Consider the following 25,226-nt stretch of genomic DNA (forward strand, 5'->3'; position numbering starts at 1 on the left):
ACTTCACTCATACTATTTTAATTTCAGGTGTAAATGGAAATTAGTTTTGCTTTGCTCACAGCTAGCAACTCTGTATACAGTATATTAAATTAATAGTTCATTTTGTTTTCAATTTTTCAGTACATAGAACTTACAAATATTGCTTTGGCCACAGGTGAGCTTGTCGGCTAGTGCAAGTTAAAAAAAGATACATATTTTTAATTAATTATGTGGTTATTTTCGATTAATGAGGCATCCTGCTGCAAAATGCCATGTATGATTTCTGGCAACATCTATGGTGGGTACACAATGATATCATAATAAGCAGGAAGAACGAATACTTTTAGGATAATTCCCCAGTTGAAATTGATAACTTCATATCCTCAGAATAACCTGAAATTCATTTATAAAATCCACTTCACACTTTTTTATTTATAATTTTTAAAAATTTATTTTGGATATATATAAGCGCTCTTTTTTTTTTTATGAGGCTGCATATAATTAAAGTTGCCAATCCTATTTCTAGCTAAGATTTCACACTAAAATGGGAAAAAGTAACATTCTGTTAACCAAAAAGGTATTGAAAATTCCTTAAAATTTAACTATTACCTGACTGTCAGAACTCCATATTTTTAGAACAGAAACTAATGCCTTCGCTCCAGTCACTAAATAATTTAGTTCCCGTTTGCTAACATTATTATCTGTAGAAAGAAAAGAAAAGTATAACTTAAAATTAAGTAAGCTTAAATAAAGCTACAATTAATTATTTTGCTTAAGGATAAACATTACATAAATACTGTATGATTGATATAAGGAAAAGAAAAATTAAACATAAAATATTTATTCAATGACAATTAAGACTTAAAAAAGATAACACCTAAATCTTTAAATTTTACTTAAAACATTTCTAATTAAACTGCTTTTCATACTCAGCAAAACACATGTTTAGTTTTTGAAAAGCTGTGTTTTACATTGGAGGAAATATTAGTGGAGAATGGATTGAATCATTAATTATATATTCATAGTACTACCCAATATTTCAAATACGTTTCTAAACAGGAAACAAAAAAATCAAATGCATTTTTATGTTTAAAAGTACAAAACCAAAATCAAACCACAAAAATACTGGAAATTCAAATACAACTTTAATTGGATATAATCTATTTAGAAAAAAGTACAAAGTTTGAAGCAATTTTTAACTTAATAATGGAAATAAAAACATGTTACTAATTTGAAATTAGTTGCAACTGTTTCTTAAATTGCTTTTTTCATGTTTTATTCCTTTTATTTAGCTTTCTTGTTATAAAAGTGTGATTAAAAGTTTAATTATAGTAACATTCAGCAGTTTTTTATTCAGATTACTAGCTACAAAACACAAGTTCCAATATTTTATTTATTTACATAGCATTTGAAATATCTTATTACGAAAACCGAAAAAAGTGAACTGCATACAGAAATAAAATATGAAAAACTGACAATAGAAATCATAAACTTTCACGCTAACCTTTAAGCTGTTCCAAAATGTGAGGTGCTGCAAACCAATGCACTGTTTCAAATGTTGGGAATTTATATTTTTCTGGGGTATTTATTCGTTTCTCCATTTCATGAATGCTGCAAAATAATGGTTATTGGTGACTAAAATGAAACAGGAATTTATATTTCAAATAAAAATAATCTGTGGAGTAAATTTCCACTTACTGGAGCTGAAGAGGTATATTTAAGCAATGAAGGAAATTGCCTCCAAATACAATAGAATCAACAGGTGTTAGAACAGCATGTATCCAACCAGTGGGAATAAACAATGTCTGACCATGTGTAAGAAGCATCTGATAACAAACGTCAACCTGATCACCAAAAAATGTTTCACTTTGATTTGAAGATGCCATCCAGTGTTCATATAGTGCAAGATTGGCCGGAGTAGGCTGAATGAGGAAAAAGAGTTTCTCTCCCTACCAAAAGAAAAATAACAACTTTTATTATAAAAAGTACGTTATAGCACAGATTATTTACTGCATCTATATTTTATATAAGTTTTTTTTAATTACACATTGGCATATAAAAAAATATGTATATGACAAAAAAGGGTCAAAATATGTAAAATACCAAAATATTACCTAATTCAGTAACATACATAATTGGTCAACTCACATTTTGTTCTCATTTATCTCTATATAGCACAGCTTTCAACTGTGACCCAAAAAATTAAAAAAGTGTAAGCTCAAAGCATGTCAATATTCAAAATAATCTTCTGTTTTGCAAAATACCATTCTCGGGGCCCTGGAAGCTGTTTCATTCTCCTTAAAAAAAGTTTGTTGAGTGCATAAATCATTTAGTGAAAGACTGTGAAGATAGCATGGAAAACTGTTAACTAAATCTGAACTTGACCAGGTACATTATTGCATATTCCATATACCTATACAATGACAGACATCTCCATTACGTCTGTGAAACGTGGTCAAATTAATTTGGCGGAGTTAGTTCCAAGCATAGGTGATGACATAAGCAGTCATCTAAAGCATCTGCTTGGAAACTACAACCATATGAAAAAGTATTTCTCTTTGAATTACTAATACATTTAATTTATGGGGAAATCAAATGCACTGATCACCTACAGGTCAAAGATAGTGGAGACTGACCTATTTATATATTTGAGATCCCCCCAAAAGTTTATTTATTTATTTATTTATTTTTTTAATGGGCAGAAGTATTTCCTACTTACTTATCTCGCTCACAGGTACCTCACATGCAGGTAAGATGAAGCTTCCATGCAATATGAAGATCAAGCTTTTACAATTTATTTTAATGGGATATGTGTATTCTAAAAACTTCATTTAGTCACAATATGAATCAATTAAAGAAGTTTAACTTTCCAGCGGGCACGCGTATGTGTGAGATAGACTAGATATTAATTTCACATTTGTTTCGTAGGCCAGACGGCACTATGACCACGTGTCCTTGGCTATTCTCTCCTCTTCATTCGCCCTTCTTTCAGTCGTCTGCTGGATTTCGAGGGATTAATGAGAGTCTACAGATTTACTATTTGTATTCCAGAAAATACGCACGACCGTTGAAGTAAGTTTTTGTTATATTTAATTTCCTTTTTTATTATAGAAAATTTTTATTCTTTTGCATCTAAATCTTATGATTTTATATAATTTGTGTGCATAATTACTTTTAATAATAAAATAGAAGCACTGTATGCGTTACACACACGCGATCATATATGATATTTTTGTTCTTTTCTTTTCAGTTATGGCGAATAAAAGTAAAATGCTCAACATGAATGATCCCAAGGATCTTGAGATTATAAGAAATATGCTTTTATGTGACAGTGATGACTATGAGGACATTATTTTAGATTAAAGCATTACAGATGAAGAGGAGCGAATTTCAGGAAGAGAAGGTGATTTAGAATCGGAGATAAGTGCAGAGAGCAATTCTGAAGAGGAAAATAATGATGATAATTCTTCCGAAGTGTATATAGCTCATCAAATGAAAAACAGAAAAGTAATCAATTCTTGGACATAGCATAAAGAACCGTTTAAGAAAACTTAAACAAGCGCCTCATAACATATGTGTTCATGTTCCTGGAGTCATCGGTGAAGCTAAAATATCTAACATATTTTGGATATATGGAAATGCTTTTTTACTGATAGTATGATAGAAATCATCGTTGAAGATACGAATAAGTTTATTTCTTCTGTGAGGTCTAATTATTCTCGTATAACAGCAAAAACATGGATGGAGCAGAAATAAAAGCTCTTTTGGGCTTACTTTACTTAGCTGGTATTTATCATGGTAACAGAGTTAATCTTGAGGAACTTTTTAAAATAGAACTTGAAGAGATTTTTCTTTTTACTAAGAGCTTTATGGTTTGATGACATAAACACAAGAGCAGAACGAAGAGGAGTCGACCGCTTGGTCCAATAAGAAACATTTTTGAAAAGTTTGTCTCTAATTGCCAGAAGTGTGTTTGTTCACTTGGAGAGAATGTCACAATCGATGAGAAATTAGAAGGATTTCGAGGAACATGTGGTTTCATTCAATAATTCCTAAAAAAACCAAACAAATATGGCATAAAAATTTATGCCATGGTAGACGCTTGTATGTTTTACACATACAATATGGAAATTTATGCTGGAGCGCAGTCAGATGGTCCTTTTTGCATAAGCAACAAACCACAAGAAGTTGTAAAAAGGTTGACAGAACACATTCATAACATTGGAAGAAATGTAACCACACACAACTGGTTTTCAAGTTTTGAGTTAGTATGAGATCTTTAGATGAAAAAAAAAATTGTCATTTATAGATACTTTGGAAAATAAATAAATAAATAAATAAATAAACCTCAAATTCCAGATAAGTTCAAGCTGACGAAAAATCGAGAACCCAATACGAGTCTTTTTGAATTTAGAGAAAATATGACACTTCTCTCCTATGTACCAAAACGTTATAGAAACGTAATACTGATTTCAAGTCTTCAAGATGACGTAGCAATAGATGAAGATACTCAGGACCAAAAACAGCCTGAGATTATCACATTTTACAATTGTACCAAAGAAGGAGGTGTGGATACAGTGGACAAACTCTGTGCTTCCTACAATGTTGCCTGGAACACCAGGCATTGGTCTCTTGTAGTTTTCTACTCAATTGTACTTATTAACATTTAACTATTTACAAAATAATTTTAATATTTTTGCTCTGGAAAATTTATTTTTTATAATAGCACATCTAGGAAATACGCTCGACCTTTCTTGTTGGTGCAGAAGGCGCGCCCACTGGAAGGTTAAATATGTCTTACTGTTTATTACAAATGAACAAATAAGAAAGCAAGAAAATAAAGGAAATAATTAACAGATAAATAAAATAAAGGCAATTATGACATATTAAGTATTTCTAAATTAAAAATGAGAAAAATAATGATAAAAAAATTTGTTATTCAGAAAATGCTTACAGCTCTGATCAATGATGCAAAACATTTCCTGTACTTACACGCAATATATGATACCACACAGATGTGCCCCCAAAGTCAATGTGAAAATCTGTATAACTATCTTGAGCACTCATAAGGCAGTATTTCATCACTTGTGGGCAGAACTGTGTATGAGTTTCAGAATTTTTGGGCCAATAATTTTCAACCCAACTTAGCTTCTGTACAATAGTTGGTGGTTTCACCAGTTCAGATAATCTGAGGAGGATAGAATTTTTTTAAAATAACTTTTCATTTACTTTATAAATCATAACATAAATAACTATAAGATTCAACTGAAACTTTATTTTTCATTTTAAACAAGGAATTATACTAAAACATTCTTTAATACACTATTCCAAAACTACACATATAATAATTTTAATAATTAACCTTACCTAGTTTTAGAAAACTCCAAACTAATGACATTATACACTTTGCTTCGAACAGGACTGTTAAAGTATTCTGCCCATTCAGACATCGGCATGCGGATATTTTCTTGCCGAGCTACATCAATGACGTCTAAGGGAAAGTTGGGGCCTAAAACCCAAAATAAAAATTTTTTAAATGAATAATGTTTAGATTAAGACTCAACAAAACAATTTTTAGTTGCAACAACAACTAAATATAAATAACTTAGTCAAATGAAACATAAAATACATATACACATGAGAAGCAATTTATTATTAACATTTAATACAGAGGGAGTGGAAGAGAGGACAGTCTTGTGCTAGTTAACAGATTGATAAAATTAAACTTGCATTTTCATGTCTTCAGAGTATAACTTAGGACACACGTTAGTATTACGTATAGCACTGCAATAGTGCATAGTAAAAACCCGAGTATCAGGCATTTAACCAACCAGAAACGGCAAGCAGCTGGGGGACTCAAAACCATCATAAAGCATGTACAGGACTTTTGAAACCTGCTGAAAATGTCTAAAACATGAATGGAATTACACAGCTTTCTTTTATAAGAGTTGCTTACACCTCCCACCCATCATTGCATCTATTGTATTCTTCCACAAATTCGTCTTTGGAATAGGATGCCCCTCACAGAAAGAAAAGTGAGGAGTTATTACAAATGAACTTCTAATTGGAATGCATAAGGGATTTCAAAGTTCACAACAGGCTTTTAGTTTGTTCATTGCATAAGTTAGTTTAGCTTTTGTAAAGAAGTTAACTGATATTTATTGGTTTACTCTTGCAGTTTGGAAAAATGGCTAAAACTTGGGATCTCCTTTCTATGGAACAACATGGAATATTTTTGCCATTAGTACAAAATTATGGCATCAAGAAAAATGAAATTGAATGGCCCTGTGATATGCCAACATGTGACTTATTTGAAAGCAAACTTTTGATATGCAAGGTGATAACAAAGAAGATGATTAGATCAGAAATTTCTTTTCCCATCCACAAAGCTTTTCTATCATTTCTATTTTGTATTTGCTCAATTATCTGGAAATTTCATGTATCCAGCAATCCGCATTTCTTGAGCATTTTGATAATTTAACTTTTACAGAATTTTGATACAAAATCTAACTTTTCTCAAAATAGCATGCTGTTTTTCATTCTGTACTTCTATGACATACTTGAAAGCATGCCAAATTATTATATTTTGGTAAAATCTCACCGAGTTTCTTTCTCAGCCCTCCAAGATATCATGCGAAATTTTAGCTCGATAATAATAATTGAATTTGCTTTATACTTAAATAATACCGCTTTTCTATAATTTTACTGTCTTTTCATATAATGCTCAATTCAATACAAATACGGTTTTAAATTTTAAATACATTTTATATACATTAAAAAAAAACTAGAGTTACACAGAGTTTGTACACATTTCTGCACACTGAAATCAAGCTCATTTAAAGATTAACAATGGAAAAAATTATGGACCTAACAGCAAATAGGAATTGGATAAATTATGCTGATTTAAGACTTTTGCCAATTTTGGATGAAATTAACGAGGACACAAAATCGTTAAAAACCAAGGATGTTTAACCCCTTGAATAGCAGCTCAATGAAATAAATTCATTCTGCACGGGCAAGAACGCACAAGAAAATTAGTTCACATGTAGTTAGTTTCCCTGCCTAACACTGCATTCCCCATCTATGTGAAGTAAGATGCCTATAGTGTTAAAATCGCATAACCTGCAATGTTGACACCCAATTAACTTATAGAGCACCTGCCATTACCACTGGGGTGACATTCACAGCTCAATGAAAATTTGTATTTCCCCCCTAAACCGATAAATAACGCAGACTAAGAAATACAAAAAACAGCTCATATATAATTAAAAAATTGTTTTAATATTAGGCAATGAAACTACGGCTATAAGTAACAAAATTAATTTGAAGTTTAAACATTTCATAATTTTTTCCCCTTCATTTAAACAGGTACAATAATTTTAAGCAAATATGGTTGAAATTATCTGCAGGGAGGTTTTTGTTGTAAAGTACTCAATCTTATTGTAGTTTCTCATTCAAATGTATGTTGAATTTGGTAAATATTTTGTATTCAATTGACATTACATTTGCTAAAAATGAATTAAGATAATACTTAAATTAATAAAGATAATTTTTTGGGTTTAGACCAGAAAAATTCTCAATAATTAGATGACAACACGTTCTAAAAATATGTTTGGAAAAATCAATGATCAAGACAGCAATGATTTTCATATGAATGAAAAATCAATGAAGCGCACTATACTTGGATTCAGATTAAGATCTTCTAATATTGCTTGTAAATTTAACACAAAATTTTGCTTTAATATTTGATTTCAGATGTCTGAATTATACAAATGAAAACTGATAAAAAATTTTATACCAAATATAAGGACATATATTTAAAAATAAATTGCATGTTTATCTTAAATACAATAAAACATTTCCTCAGTCTAAAAAAAAAAAAAAAAAAAAAAAAAAAAAAGAGGCTTTTTTGGCCCTAAAAGGAGTTTCTTTCTCCTGAAAAGAGCCTTTTCTTAAAGTGTTCTTTCTTGTTCTCAGTTACAAAGTTCCATTGTTCAAGTACTGTAATTGCTATGTCAAGAAATCCGACAAAATTGTCAATCAAAATTTCTTGTTCTCTTCACTATCCATAGCAATATTTTCTGGACTTGGAAACACTAGATTTTGCCATCCATTAGTTCACTGATGATTGGGACATTGTCATTGCATTAAAAAACTTCATTACTTAATCTTCATTTATAAGTACTTCTCTACATTTCTTCACAAATTCTATTAACTGGAAAATTTCCTTTTTTTGTTTGTGATATCTGAGAACCTTCAAAGTCGTGGCTATCATCATAAAGTTTACCTAGAGCTTAGCTTAGCTAGCATAAGACTGATGATTAAATTTTTTCTCACTTCTACCCAGAATTAGATTAAGTTATTTATTATATTAATCTGTTTTCCAAACACTGCCTCTAATTTATTTTCTGCATTTGCTTAAGGCTTATCTGATTCCTGAATAAATTATACAGTCAAAAGTCGTTAATCCGGACACCCATAATCCGGAATGATGCCAGGGTTGCCACTCAAACAGGAGAATGAAATTCCCTGACTTTTCCAGGTTTTCCAGGTATGTTTCGAGAAAATTCCAGTCTATCCGCGTAATGTACATTGGCTGTGCTAAGAGGTATTTTAATTATGGTATTACTTGTATTGTGTAGCATATTCACTTAATTATTCAATAAATCCCAGAGGATATTTATTCTTAATTATTCTTGGTACACTTTGTTTACTTTTCCACTTAAGAAACGTAATAAAATTTAAGATATATACATTGGATAACAATTGTACGTTTTATTTAATTATTACTCATTATTATCACCAGTTCAAAACGAGGCTAATCCGGATCTTATAAATCACAACACAATGCTAAATAGTTAGGTTAGATTTTAGGTAAATTTAATTTGTGTGAGGTGTCTTCTTATGCGCCTTAACACTTGAAAACACAAATATAATTATAATAAGAGTTGTTTTCTCCACTGAAGATTGAGATTAGAATCTGCCAAATCTGGAATAAAATTAGGCTTTTTTTGCAGACATTCTGCAGCTAAACGAAAGAAAGAAATCTATTTAATGATATTTTTTTTAATAAATTGAGGTATTTTATATTTATTTCGCAGCATACATAAGGAAAAAATATGTGCATTAAATTTCGTGATGGTATGTCATCATACTGCTAGAATTAATTTCAGGATTGCGCCAGAGAAAATTTCCTAAAATTTGGAAATATTATTTACTAATGATAAATAAATTTAGAGGGAAGAAGCAAGATTAAATGATATGAATAACATAAAGATAAATTACTTAAATTGAATTAGAATAATCAACGATATTTTAGCGAATATAGTTATATTACATGGTTAGCCTAGATGACTGATTACTATAAAATATTGAGTCTCAGTCATTAATATATAACTGATTACTATACACTTTTTATTTTACTGCAAAATGACAAGGTATTTATTAGAAAGAAAAAAAAAAAGGTTTAAAAAAGATTTTGCGGTAAAATTTTAGTACTATACGGAACGGCCTTCGCACGATTTTGAAAATTGTCGCCAAGAACAAAATGACCCGTTTACCGTGCTCATCATCAAGTCGCCAAATCCCGCTGTACCATACATGGAGATTATTCTAACCAAAGAAAGTCTAGTATGTAAAGAAGAAAAGGTTCCATACAAGTAAATGCTATTACGTCGCTAGAAAGCAGATTAAAAATTTGTCAAGGAATTTGGCGATGGAACCTGGCGGCCAGAATTTCCCTCTCTGCGATGTGTACAGGAAATTGAGAAACACATGTTAAGAAGAAACGTTCTTTGACAGAAAAGAAAACTACGAAAATCCGTTTTTAAATTATTGCGAAAAATCCAATAAGAAATGTTTTATCAAAGAACGTTTTTTCTCGGATTTTTCGCAATAATTTTAAAAACGGATTTTCGTAGTTTCCCCCCCTTAAAATAACTAATCTATGAATTAATTTACTTGCGCCAAAAAAATATTTTCTTTTCCTTTAGAGTTTAAAGAAATTTTAAACGATATTCATTTTATGAAATCTTGATAACGTGACCTTCGAATTTCGACACCAGTTTCGAGCTTCGGCGACAGATATATCGTGCATCATTCTTTACAATACATATTCTTTGATTCTAACCTTCATGATACCGTATACTAGGATTAAACCCATTTTGTTTTATACGAGAACAGGTACTTTATTTAGTTCATGCACTACACATGCGATTCTCGAGGTTACTGGAAACCAAAAGTTGCGGGAAACTTGCTTTGCCTTTCTAAAAGACAATCAAATTGAAGCTGCGAAAATTGGCTCTATGCCAGCTGCCCGAATGACGCTCACGTGATACACAATTCGCCAAAAAAGTTATCTCTTCCGACGTCGGCGCAAAACTCGCCTTTTTTGGCAGGATCGTTGTATAAAATTCCCTGAATTTTTCAGATTTTGACTAAAACACTTAAATTCCCTGACTTTTCGCTGAATTTTTTGGTCAATTTCCGAATTCCCCGATTTTTTCTGGTTTTCCAGGTAGCGTGGCAACCCTGATGATAATCCGGACCTCAAAGCTACAAACTTTCTGCGCATGCGTCGACGCAATGCGCGTAATACATTTACGCACGCGCATATTCGTCTACGCATGCGCATAATACGTTTACGCATGCACATTTAATGTATAGCAAACAGTATAAGCTAAGCTAAAACTATCTAATTATCTATTTCAGTTAATATTGCATATTGCGTTGTTCCTTAATCTTCGAATTGGAACCGGCTTATTATTTTTTGCAGACTGTTATTGAGCAATTTTATAAAAGTAAGTTGGAACTTTCGATTATATCAAATAGAATTTCCGATGCTGGACCTACAATGGGAAAGCATGTTTCGATGTCCATCAAATAAAAAGTGGAATTGCTGCAAAAAATAGATAAAGGCTCCTTTGTTTCTCTAACCATTTCGAGATCTGTTTATCAATTTCATGCTGCTCTGAGGGGGGAGGGGGGGAGTCGCGGCGCCCAATGAACTGGAAGTTGATCTGTCAGCACTATTCTTATCTTCAGGGCAGATATTTTTATTTTATTCCACTTATAATGTAGTATTTCATCTCGATGTACTCCATCTTTGATATGATTTAAATCAAATTCCTTGTCATTATAAATATCACGAATACAAATCAAATAGTTTTCTGGTTGCAATTTTCTAATTTCGACTATGCGTAATGTATACTTTACGCATGCTCGCATCGAAAGAAATGTTTAATAAAGTAAACAAATAAATATCAAGCTTTCTTTTTTTTTTTTTTTTTTTTTGTAAATTTTGATACCCTTTAGATTATAATTGCTTTTTATTTCATAAATTAAGGTTTCATATTTTTAATTTTATAATTTCTTTTATTTTCATATAAACATTTAATATTTCCAATTATACATCTCGTTATTTATATAAATTTTTGTTTATGGATTTCACCCACTTGGTTTGCTTTAAACTTGAAAGTTAATATTTCACACATTGTAACATTGGAACATTGATATATAAGCATTCTATTTGAGGCAGTGGCAACATATTGCTTTCACACAGCCCAAATTTATAGATTAAGACTGAATATAGACTGTTACTTAATGCTGGAAATAAAAATGCTTTATTTTGAACAGTATTTTTCAGTACTTCTATTTCTCGCTTTCAAATCGGCGAGTTTGTTAAACAAAAATTCATTAATTTTGTACAAAACATGAAACAAATCAAATACAAAATTCGGGCCACAAGGTACCCATGTTGGGATGGAGGACTACGCATATTAAAGATTCAATGGTTCTAGGTGTTGTCATTGTTCCACAATGCAAGTAACATAAATACAGATTATTCATTTTTTTAAAAATAATGCATCACGATACATTTGGTGGTACCTGAGAAACGATTCGGACAAAAAGTGAGTTTCGAAACTATTAGCACCTCTACAAACAAAATTATTTCAGCATCAAATTGAAAATTATTACTAATTCTAAAATGCAAATAAATGTACAAACACTCATACAGTCTCTCCAAACTTTGGTATTTAGACATAATTTGAGGTAGAGAATCAAGAAATGGGGGAAAAAAATATGATAGCATTTAAAAAGAAAAGTCTGATTTTGAGTCAAAATATGTACATTAGAGAAATATTATAAATAAATATTATGTTGCATGATCTTAAATTCACTTAGTTCGAAAACAAGTTTTTCTAATACTTGCACAATAGCTGCAAAGTAAGATAATAATTATATATTTACTAAAGAAATATTGATTATATTATCTCCTAATATAAATTTAGTAGAAGTAACAAAAAAAATATTTTTTACAACAGCAAGAATTAAATTACTACAAGCACACTTACAGATATACAGATGATCTTCTTACATTTAATAATTTTAATAAGATTGAATCCTCCAAAATTTATCCAGAATGCCTTACACTTAATAAAACTAATCATTCGCAAAATAATATCGACTATCTCGATCTTCAAATCATTAACTACAAAAAAATTTTACTTTTTGACAAAACAAGAAACTTCAGTTTCAATACTAACAAATTAATAAATTGGACTTCCAATATCTCCAAAAAAGTTATTAATAATACAATAATAAATCAAATACAACGTATTAAAAATATTTGCACAGATACGATAGATCTACAACACGAAATTTTGCTCTTTATTAAAATTCTCAAAAATAATCTAATAACTAATCGATTTATTAACCACTGTCTTAAAAGAGCAGGCGTTAAATACTCACTCTAAATCATTTAACTGATAGGGATATGATAATTTGTTCCTAAACCTGAGAAGGCGGTATAAGTTGGATGACTATCAGTTGGAGGATTTGTACATAGTGTAATTACAAAATTGTATATAATATAAAAAGCTAATTTTTTTCAGACTTTATGCTGTTACTAAAAAAATGAGCCTATTTCATAATCTTTAGTCTGTCAAATAGCTCGTTAACAGTGAAAATCACTTTTTTCCTTCTCTAAGTTTATTTTCTGGCCTTTTATATCTTCATGTACATTTCACATATTTTATTATATATATATTAATTTTTAAATTTTTTATTATTTGATTTGTTTTTGCAAAGATAGCATTATGTTTCTTAATTTTCAAATGTTTATTTCAATTACTTTGAGTTCTATTTCATAATTCCAATTAAGATTACCACTGTTTAATTTACAAATAGTTTTGAATTAACATGCATAAAAGCGAAGGTGTCGGGGACATTTAGTCAAGTATTTTATAAATTTTACTACATAAATTACTTTTCACTCAAAATTTGCATTAGTGAAAATGCTTAATTCAGAATGAGTTCTTTGGTACTCAACTTTGGTTCTAAATCCCATCACTTCACGGAACTATTTGGCCTAACTTAATTTGCCGGTTTGGCATAAACATTCTTACTTGAGTAAAAGATGAAACACCTTTGTATTTATTAATTATTGTTCATTGAACAGGAGTTGGTTTGTTCTCCTTGAAAAGTCAACTAATTTCCGATCAATAGTGATAAATACTTGCTTTTAATTTAATTTCTTTTTCAAAGTTTGAAATTTTGTTATTCATGATTTAATTCAAGTCCCCATAAAACATTTTTAATAATTTACATTCAAGTTACTTTAAAACACAATTTTCGGAATTAAACTTCCTACATATGCATTCACTCTTTTTTGATATTTCTACTAAATTTATATTAGGAGATAATATAGTCAATATTTCTTTAATAAAGAAATCTTATATATATATATTTAAATTGTACTTTGTAACCATGAAAAATGTAACTTGAATTTTGTTAATTAATTAGTAAAAACGGCAACCGCAGGAAAGGAGAGGGAGACAATGCATTGTTAGCTCTAATGACAGCCCCTCATATATTTACACATGTATGCAAATCATAAGGAATGAAAAACACATGCTTTAAAACAAAGTAATGGTTTAAAACTAATATTTATTAACATTAATCAACAATTAGTGAATGAAATAGAAGCATGAATTTTCAACACCTATAAATGTCTAATACTTAATAAAGCAGAAACCTTTCGTTGTCAAATATAAATTTAAAATAAATATAACAACAAATGCAGTTTTAAAATATAATGCAGCAAAAATACTTATATAAAAATCACTGATATAAATGATCAGTTGCCATCACATAAAATATAGAAATACAAATTCTTACCAACATAATCCATGACATCACTAACAGTAAATGAGTCTGAAGGCATCTGAATACCCAAGCCAACTTTTGAATCAACAAGTATAGGATAATTGAAACCATTTTGTATCAAATATGGAAGTGACAGCTGTGGTCCACGCAGACGAATAACAATATCATCAGCACTAAGACATAAAATTTAAGAAATTAGCTGAAATCTATAATATAATAAATTTTTAAAACAGATCATTAACTATATAGAGAAAAAGGTACTTTCCATTATTATGCCCAAGTTATTTAAATGGCATTGAGATTATTAGCAAATTTTAATTCAATTTTGGTTCCTCTGCCCAACAGTAAATACACTGTTGTGTTGTTACTAAATGGTATTCTGGAATTACTGAAATAACAATAGGAATAGGTCATAACAATACCCATGAACAATCTTCCAAAATACTTAAGTGCACTTAAAGGATATCAAGCACGGAAATAACACTAACTTTGCATATAAAAATAATGACAAATTCTCAGTAAAATATGTTAATAATTTATATAGCAGTAAATTAAATAATTAAATTTGTATTTAAATTTAATTTTTTTAATTAAATTCAATTTATTCTTATGAAACAATTTTGTTTGTACTTAGCAGCTTTAGCGCTAATTACCTGGTTTGTTTCTCTTTTTTTATTAAAAACAACTTTCTTTTTCTAATAGTTTTGTTTTTATTTTAAACTCGCTCTCTAAATAATATGTTTGCACATTTTTTTGTTTAAAATTATTTTGGCTTTTTTCCTTTTTTTAAGATTTTAATTTGCTTTTTTACTTTCATACATATTTGTTAAAAATTAAATTTTAATTTGTTTAAATTTCATTCCTTGCAGCAATGGCACAAAGAATATTTAATTAAATTTATATTTAAATTTAATTTTTTTAATTAAATTCAATTTATTCTTATGAAACAATTAACTTTTAATATTATATAAAGCTTTATTGACTGACAAAAATAAGTGTATATGATGAAAATACATTCCAAGATGAAAAAATATAATCATGAAAAACAAGTAGAACCTGGCTTTTAATGCACAGTTCTATATTATATAGGAAAATTTTATACCCATTATCCCTCCCCAAAAAAATTCCTATATGAAGAAAATTGAAGAAGATATTTCCTTTTTAAGTTTAGGATCACATTTAGGACCATACACAAAGTGAAGACAAAATGTTTGCATATGTATATAACAGAAAATAAAATAACAGTTGAGAAAAAAAAAATTTCTGATGTTAAAAAAGTAAATGACGAGCATTTCTATGCAGATTGCTTAAAAAAAAAAAAAAAAGAAAGAAAGAAAGAAAGAAAGCTCAATATATATATATATATATATATATATATATATATTCCAAAAAGGAGATATAACTCACAGAATCTTTTAGAAATCATGTTCAAGAAAACAAAGCAAGTTTCAGTACTGGTACATAGCCATATCCTAAAATTACTTGTACAGTCAAAAGTCGTTAATTCGGACACCCATAATCCGGAATGATCTATAATCCGGACCTCAAAGCTAAAAACTTTCTGCGCATGCGCCGCATTGACACATGCGCATACGCGTTTATGCGTGCGAGTAAGACCTTTTACGTCTGCGCATATGCATGTGCGCAAGTGCAGAATACGTTTTCGCGTGCGCGTTTTATGTATAACGGACGGAATAAGCTAATAATCTATTTCAGTTAACGTTGATGATTGTGTTGTTCCTTAATTTTCAAATTGGATCCGGCTTATTATTTTTTGCAGACTGTAAGAGCAATACTATAAAAGTAAACTTGAACTTTCGATTATATCAAATAGAATTTTCGATGCTGGAGCTCCCAAACGATCTACAAAGCGAAAGTATGTTTTGATGTCCATCAAACAAAAAGTGGAATTGCTGCAAAAAAATGGATAAAGACATGAAGAAGGTGACAGAGAGGTTAGTGAAAACGAAAAAATTTCGATTGACAAGTTAGTCGGTATTCTCGGCACAGCAATTACGGGACTTGAACAGCGGAACTTCGTAACTGAACAAGAAATTATGTCTGTTTGTAGAATTAAAGAGAAAGTATTATCACATAAAACGAAGCAACTTAAACAACTTACATTGAAAGAAATGTTTAATAAAGTAAACAAATAAATGTTAAGCTTTTTTTTTTTGTAAATTTTGATACCCTTTAGATCATAATTGTTCTTTATTTCATAAATTACGGTTTCATATTTTTAATTTTAGAATTTCTGCATGCCATCTTACGAGATTTAAACTGATGATCTATAAACCGGAAAAATCGATAATCCGGAATCGCCGAAGTCCCGACGAGTCCGGATTAACGACTTTTGACTGTATAAATTAAAAAATGACATAAACCTTGAGTTATTCTAATTAATTATTTCTCGACCCTTAAAGGCACATTGAAAATGAAATCAAATATCCAAAACCTTGAAATAAAATAACTCGGCTGATTTTTGTCAAGAGAAGTCAAACTTTTTTTTTTTTATAATCAGCATAAAATTTTCTTCAATATGGATATATGAGCTGAAAGACTGCATAAAAAGTCAAGTTTTGTAATTCTTTTTAAATAATTTTTTTATATTTTAAAATGCCAGCAAAAATAAAGAGCAAATAAAGACATTTGAGGACATATAATATATGATGGGGCTAGAACAGTAGGGTTATTTTTTTTTTTTATAATCAGCATAAAATTTTCTTCAATATGGATATATGAGCTGAAAGACTGCATAAAAAGTCAAGTTTTGTAATTCTTTTTAAATAATTTTTTTATATTTTAAAATGCCAGCAAAAATAAAGAGCAAATAAAGACATTTGAGGACATATAATATATGATGGGGCTAGAACAGTAGGGTTAAAATATGTACAATTTCTATAAATATCAGAGTAAATTTCAAGTATTGCACATTCAAATAATCAAGCAAAATGCATTAATAATTTTGAAAAATGACAAATGATGATAAGAACAGAAATACAAATAAATCAGATAGACATCCACACCAATACATTCTCTAGCACATTACAAAGTTTAAAAAAACAAATCTCCATCTTCTTATTAATAGTCGTCCAAGGGCTACTATCGTATGGCAAAAAAGATTCATAAAAGTCATAAAAAGCAGGAAAATAAAGCAAAACAGACTACTTGTGAGCTTGCTACATCTGCAAGGATGCATGTAAACAGATATAAGATACTTTAATTTGTGTTCCTGCCGTGTATTTGAAATAGTGTAGATCACTATAATTGCAGTTCCACACAATGCAATCAAGTTCTCTTCATGACAAATGACTTCATGTGAATACTTATTTGGAAAGAGATGAATACTTTTAAAAATAACTAAGAAATTTGTTCCATACGGCATTACTAATAAATGCACAGGAATTTTTGCATGTTGAGACATATTTTAAGTGCACTGCAACTAGCAAGACAAGCTCCGAGTGCTAGGACGGTGGCATTAAGAAATGCTCACAATATCACTCTTGTCAAAAGAGCCATTTTAATCTACAACTTTATAAAGTTTCAGTGCCATGGAAGATGCTTGTTCTTTCTCTTGCAAACTGTACGGTGAGATTATGAGAGTGAATTAAAAGCCTGGAAGATGCTTCAAGGTCAGGATGCCCAACTTCATCTGTCACAAAATAAATTGCTTCAGTCAAGGCCAGCAGATGTGACCTATCACAAAAAAGACAAAAGTTGGATAGCAACCATTTTAAAGTAGAAAAGTGTGTTCCTTTTGGTTACTTCATAACATATACGATCAGTAAACAATATAGTTTTCAGTCAGTCACATGAGGTGTCTAAGAAGTTTGAAATTGGAACATTTCACTACATTGAAAATATAATAATAAATAATACAATTTGACTGTATTATTATGATGTACACACAAAAGCCCAAAGCAGAATCTGAGTGTTTGAGGATGAAAACACGGTCAGGTTCAGACAAAAATCATGATCTGTGAAGAAAAGAATGGTATTCAAAAGAAGAAAATGATATTCTGTGAACAGAAGAATAAAGAGAAAAGAACATACCTTTTAAAATATCTAGACATGAGTTCTTTGGCAAAAAACTAGTAGTATATTTCAGTATTATGAAAGTCATACAGCATGTACCACAGGAAATACAGAAGACAATCACAATTACATATTGAGGAGTACCTGTCTAAAGTTGTTTAAATTCTTACAAATATTCAATAAGTTTAACAGAAGACACACTGCTTCTTCTCAACGACAAGTCCTGCATAACACTCCAAATTATATGTCAGTTATTTGGCAAATACTCTGCAGATGGTGCAACATCTTCCTCACAATACAAAACACCTTTTGACTTTTCTATCATATGAAGAATAGATAAAATAGAGACAATTTTTCAACAATGAAAACTTCAAGACAGATGACAGAGTATAACCAGTTCTCTCACAAAATGTGGAAAAGTTGGTTTTCTGACAATTTTTATACATGCAGAATAAGTGTAATGAAAAATATTTTAGTCTAAAAAGTCTATATATAGTCTATATAAAAGTTTCAGAAAATTTATGTGGTACTTCAGAACTTTTTAAGCAACTAAATATTTCCAAAAAATTTCAAGAAGCATTATGCAAATGTTGACATGTCTAAGCAAATTCTGACTAATGGAGTTTTACAGAATATAGTGCTAACAATAATTAAGAAATGATATTGAAAAGAACATACCTTTTAAAATGCCTAGACCTGAGTTCTTTGACAAAAACTGGTGTTCCAGATTGTACAGCCTAGTAAATAAAATATTTTTAAATTAAGAACAAAAAGCATATCTGATATTCAGTTAAAAAAAAAAGCACAGCTAAGTTTATTGACAACATACAACAAGAATATCTTGATTTCTTTTCAGTACTTTCAGATAAATTCTACAAAAGACATACAAATATAGAAATAAAATAAATTCAAAGTTAAACTATGACTACTACATATTTTTTTCTATTCATTTTAAAGAAAAACTGCTCAAAATATAATCTTAGATTATTTGGCTGTAGTAAGAAAATATGTTATTATTTCAATAAAAATAACAACTGTATGAAAGGTGGAACTGAATTAATAAACTAAAGCAAAGTATGCTTGGGCTTTCAACTTAGTTTTACCTCAATCTCATCTGAAAGCATCCACAGTCTCTTTTCCTTTCCACCAATTTCTGTCTATCTGATCATACTAAAAAGATTCTAAATTTCTCTATTTTGCAAACATTAACACAGATGTTCACATTTTGTTTTAGATTTAAGTCAAAATTTAGTTCATTGAGACCAACTTCTGCTAAACAAAGTGAATGCAATGGTATAAAGGATATGGAATTTTATCTCTTTTTTTTTTACTATTATTATTATTAAATTCATGTGTATATTTAAATTTACTCAGCAATAATAGCAAACTTAACTGCAAAACAGACTTACTTAATAATCTTTCTTTAAAGTTAAAATTTTAGTAGCATCAATGAAGAAGATGGTCAATGCATTCAAACTGTATTTCTTATTTGATAAATGGACATAATTAAATCATGCAATTTAAATCATCTACATATTTTAAATGAATTAAAGTTGAAAATTACTATAAACTGTCCAAAATAAGCAGAAAAACTTTTTGCAAAAAATGTTTTGATAAGGAGAGGAATATAAAAAAAAATTACTTATTTTCTGTATAATAATATATATAGACAGAGAGAGAGCAATACCAAGTAATTGGTTTCAGCACTGAACTAATCAAGGTGTGAGGATTTATCTATTTTTTATTAATAGTTAATTTTGAGTTAAAGTAACTTTTCTGTTGCTTTCCTTTTCACCCATGCTTTCATGCCAGAATGTAAATGAGTATTTATTAATTAGAAGTCAAACAACAAAAATCAGCGTTATATTTTCAAATTTTCACAGGACTAGTTTCGATGGTTTTTACCGAACCATCATCCTCAGATGCAAAAGCGCACATGAACGAGATAAGATAAGAAAGCCTGGACAGGAGATAAGCTACTGGTGCCATCTGTTGATGAAACCAGAACTAAAACATAATTTATTTAAAGGCTTAAGGCAAAGCTGGATTGGAATATCTTTATCGTTCAGCCTTTAAAGAAATTATGTTTTAGTTCCGGTTTTATCAACAGATGGCACCAGTAGCTTATCTCCTGTCCAGGCTTTCTTATTTTATCTAACCATTATATCTTATCTCGTTCATTTGCGCTTTTGCAGCTGAGGATAATGGTTCAGTAAAACTATCGAAACTAGTCCTGTGAAAATTTGAAAATATAACGCTGATTTTTGTTGTTTGACTTCTAAATTAATATTTGTTCAGCATGTTATTGTATCTTAATTAATGAGAATTTAGTTAGATTGAGGGAGAAAGAAATGCTATTTAAGTGAAGGTTTTGCAAGTTTAGAGTTAGAATGTCTTCTGCTTACTCAAAGCCACATTGTTTCTGTGACTAAATAGAGATTTGATTCTGTGCTGTTGAGTGCTTCTAGCCATTCGGCTTGTCTAACCAGTTTTCTACAAACCAGAGCTTTCCTGCACATTACTTTGTCCTGTGAGCCGTTAGGCTAATTTAACTACATTTTATTTTAGTTCAACATTACTTGTTTAAGTTAACCCAGAAGTGTTGGCTTCTGTAAACCCAAGCTGGGTCATTGTTACTTGTTTGTGTTCAAACAAAAGGGCTGTTTACACTATTCTTCTGACTTTGCCAGTCTACAGTTTAAGACAATAGGATTATTTCACTCTAGTCTTCGTAGAGTCCATAAACGTATGCTACCAAAGAGCATGAGATTCTGTAGAGAAACTATATATATTAAGATAATTGGTTAATTTTTTTTAAGTCCGTTCTTTAATAAATATAATGTGTTGAATAAATTCAAATAATTTTATCAGATGAAAGTTAGAAAATTCACAGTTCTGTAATTCAATTTTTAGTCTCTAAAAATTGCAATATCGATATCTACCCACTTATTTTACCTTTTCTCTTTAAACAATTTCTTTGTAGCAATGAACTGCATTGCTTATTGTTTGACAAATTGTAAAGCTAAGTTCATTAGTGGGATCAACTTTCATAATATACCCCGACTAGGTTTTAACCATTCCAATAACTTTTCATAGTTTCTAGCTGTTCATTTTCATGCAGGCACTTCAACAGTCATTCTTAAGTTACTCTCTCATTCTCAAACCTATTGTTCATCTCTGTTAATTGTTTCATTATCTAGATCATTAACGTTCGATATGATGCACAGACTGAATCTAATTCTCTGAAATCAAGTTGCTGTTAAATTTCTACTATGTTATTAGCAACTTCAGGAAAATGAGATTCAAAATCAATGAAATAATTTCCACAATATGTTTTCCATACTACCTGTATTGTGCATTATCAATAAATATCATGCTATGCCTATATTTTGACAATGTAAAAAATTTGATTACAGTATGCACATTTTCTACTGCTATATATTTTACTGCTGCAGGAAATGTACAGCACAAATAATAGGCCTTAATATATCACAGTGACTGGTTGGATCAATAAAACATCAATTCACCATAAGCGTTGTTTCATGTTTCAGATTGTTGCCACCAAATGTTATTGCCCTGTATTATATTTAAAGAAATTAAATAATGAAGAATCTGCATAAATGTATGTATGTTTCTTGCATTGCAATAAAACAACGGTACCTAGAGCCATCCAATTTTGAATACCGTAATCCTCCTGCGAATATGGGCATCTGGAAGCCCAAATTTGAAATTTTTCATTATCAATTTAATATTTTGTAAAACTTTAATGAATTTTTAATTAAAAAAACTCAAGGATTTCAAAGCGAGCAATGGAAATGTTGTACAGAAAAAGCATTTTTATCTCCAGAGCACGAGACCGTGTATTGGAAATTCTAAAGATATGCTCATTTTAAAATTATTTTCGATATTGCTGTTGAACTGAATTTTATGGTTTAAGTGCGAAGAACATGATATTTAATAAACAAAGGTAACACATAAAATGTAAAAAAAAAAAGTCCATTTGGACGTAATTTAAAATCTGAAGACTTTCAGATTTCTCTTTTTTTTTATTAAAAAGGAAAATATGTTAGTGAAGTTGATTGTGCTAGACAGTAAAATCCCTCTTAACTGGAAATCAGAATGGCACTTTTGGAGATTTAAGTTTAAATTCAAAATTTAAGCCGAGATAAAAAAATATATAATGAATTAAAAATCTGATGACTTAGAGGATGAAAACACTTGTGTTATGTTTCTGCCACCAATCAATTTATTATGCAGAATAAAAAGATGGCCTATGGATATGTTTTTATGCATTAATGTGTGAACTTTGAAGGTAGTGTCCATGATTTCACAATTAAAGATCGTATATTTACTTTGGCTCTTGCTGCAAAGATACGAATATCAATCCAAGGTTTGTGTAAATTGCAATTGCAATCGTAAATGATGAATCATGTTTGTCTAGTTTCAAAACACATCCAGTGCCCTTGTCCGACATCTTGGACATGTTTGGAGCAAAAACCTTCAGTGGCAATATCTTAAGAAGGCAGTCATTCAAAGTTAGTTCTTCATACAAAAAATTTGTTACGTTTTATGTGATAACAAATTACTATACAATTTTAAAATATTTATTCCTCTGAAAATTAAAATCATGTTTTAATTTTAAATAACCTGCATGATTTTTGATACACTTGTTTAATATTGGCTGATAAGTCAGAAAATATGCCCAACAGTTTTGCATGCTATAATGTTTTTGTGGCATCAAAAAGCGTAAACAGGCAAGTTTTAGAAATATATACTCAATTATCCAGAATCAGTTAAGTCCCAAAGCTACCGGTTAAGAGAGATTCTATGGTATCAGGCTAAAGTCCTGTTAGTAGTGACGTAGTTTCGAGGTGGTTTGAGAAGTTTAAGCATGGAAATTTCAGACTTGCATCAATATAAGGTGATATACACTTGAGATGACCTTTCTCTGTAAACAAGGACCTATTAAAAGTAGCTATTGCTGAAAATGCATGCTACAGATCAAGAAATGTCAGATAGAATAAATATACCAAAACGAACAGCACATGATCATTTGAAGAAGAATGGATATGTAAGTCCCTACAATGTATAGGTACACCATACTTTAAAAGAGTGGAATATGATTGCCTTTACGTTTGAGCTTGTGATTCTTTACTCAACAGAAACAAAGAAACTCCTTTTTTTCTCTCCCCAAACGGCTCATTACTAGAAATGACTAGTGAATACTATATCATTATGCCACAAGAAAAAGATCATGGGATAAGCAAAAATAGGGAACCTCCTTTAGTAACTCAAGAAGGGAGTTGCATCCCATGCTGCTTGTTGCATGTCAGATAAAGTTTATTGAAGTATGCATGGGATCTTTGGTTTCACTCTTTATATTCACTAGACCTCACCCCTAATGATTTTTATATCTTCAGGTCCCTTCAAAATTTTCTGAAAACAGCCTGGAGTTTACTTCTTTGAAGAATGTCAAACAGCATCTTGATAACTTTCTGAATAAACCTAGTGACTTTTAAAAAAAGAGAATATTCCAGCTGCTAGAGATATGACAAAAAGTCATATAACAAAATAATGCTTATGTGATTCAATGAAATATTTTTAGGTTTCCTTACTGCTTCATCTGTAGTTATCACCAAAAAACTACAGACCCTTCCATTCAATACATTTAGCATGATACTAGATAAATTTAATTATTATATAAAATTTATTTATGTATTATTTACCTTATTTTTCAAATCTAAATTTTAGTCTTGCAGGTCAAGACCTTTGGATCTCCATGGATGTACTACTATTGCTTATTTCTTTCAGTTCCCCCCTAACTTGGAAGGCATTGTTTCTTCTGGAAGAAAACCAACTGTTTCCAGAACAAACATTTCATTTCAAATCTGTAAAACAAACACACTGAACTCTGCTTACTGGAAATAAATGTAGCAGTTCTGAAGAGGAATGGGGTTAATTGTTTGAAATAAAATTCTCTCTCAAAGTCCTCTTTTTTTGGGGGGGGGGGCAACCGAATTGTCTTGCTCTGGTGACTGGTGTCAAGATACTCTAGCTACTTGTTATTAAATGAAGACGACATAAACAAAAATATTTTGTTTGGATTATGTTTCCCAAACATTTTTAAAAATGCATTTAAAAAAATGTAATATTTTTTAGTATATCTGATATATGTATTGGCTTTTACACCATAAGTCTACATTACATAATCTGTAGAGGAACAGGCAACTTTTCACGTGACATTAAAATTAAAAATTATACAAGTTATCCATATAGGAGATGAAGCCCACACTCATCACCCATTTCTCATTTTATTGAGATTAATGGAATTCCACAGGTATTTTACTGTGGACTCCTAATTAATAGGAGGAGTACCGGGACACAGTGTTGCCAGAAAATTTTCAACTAAAGTACCAAAAGAAGACTAAAAAAGTCACTAAAATGGCAAATGGACGTCGGAGATCACGCGATTTTTGTTACGTCATAATTATGCATGCTCACATGACCTCTGACATCATCAAAAATTTACCATCTATTGGTTTTGTACGTTACAGATTGTATTCGATTGTTAGTCTGTTTAATTTGTCTTAGCTTTAACGAAAATTTTAAAATTATATTGCTCATTTTCAAATGTTTAAATATCCATTTTTTAAAAATTAATTCTCATTTCATTTAACCTTCTATATTTAAATTAATTTGCAGATATCCATTCTTAAGAGATTCCTCAAGTTTAGACTTTTAGCGCTTTTGTACTACATTTTTTGAGTTGGCAGTTAAGTTTTCTAATTCTTTTTTTTTTTTTTTTTCTTAAAATTGAACCTTTTATTTGAGGAATGCTTTTCAGTAAGTTTCTATTCTCTGTTTGATCTGTTTCAGATTTTGATTAATTAAGAAAGCCTTTTTCTTTCACTGTTAAATTTATTTGCATTGTTATTTAGAAAATTTGCTTGATTTTTAAGTCATTTCCATTGCTTAGTTCTTAGCAATATTATAATCAGGAGTATGAATTTCATTTTTTTCTCTGTTTGGGTACCTAATATATGGTG

At 30.0% G+C, this 25,226-nt stretch overlaps 1 protein-coding gene across 1 annotated transcript in view; it reads right to left on the minus strand.

The window, feature by feature from the left end:
- LOC118197349 (histone lysine demethylase PHF8-like) overlaps nt 1–25,226 on the minus strand; it is a 79,935-nt gene that overhangs the window by 47,629 nt on the left and 7,080 nt on the right. Inside the window, exons 4-10 of the mRNA XM_085812386.1 lie at nt 18,859–18,917; nt 14,158–14,318; nt 5,347–5,488; nt 4,972–5,167; nt 1,678–1,928; nt 1,484–1,590; nt 589–680 (exon numbers count right to left, since the gene is read on the minus strand). Of these exons, the coding sequence (XP_085668512.1) occupies nt 589–680; nt 1,484–1,590; nt 1,678–1,928; nt 4,972–5,167; nt 5,347–5,488; nt 14,158–14,318; nt 18,859–18,917 (1,008 nt within the window). The remainder of the gene's footprint in view (nt 1–588; nt 681–1,483; nt 1,591–1,677; nt 1,929–4,971; nt 5,168–5,346; nt 5,489–14,157; nt 14,319–18,858; nt 18,918–25,226) is intronic.

This window comes from Stegodyphus dumicola, chromosome 1 (genome assembly GCF_044657685.1).
Source record: "Stegodyphus dumicola isolate Sdum_Otavi_A_Nest chromosome 1, ASM4465768v1".
Lineage (NCBI taxonomy): Eukaryota > Metazoa > Arthropoda > Arachnida > Araneae > Eresidae > Stegodyphus > Stegodyphus dumicola.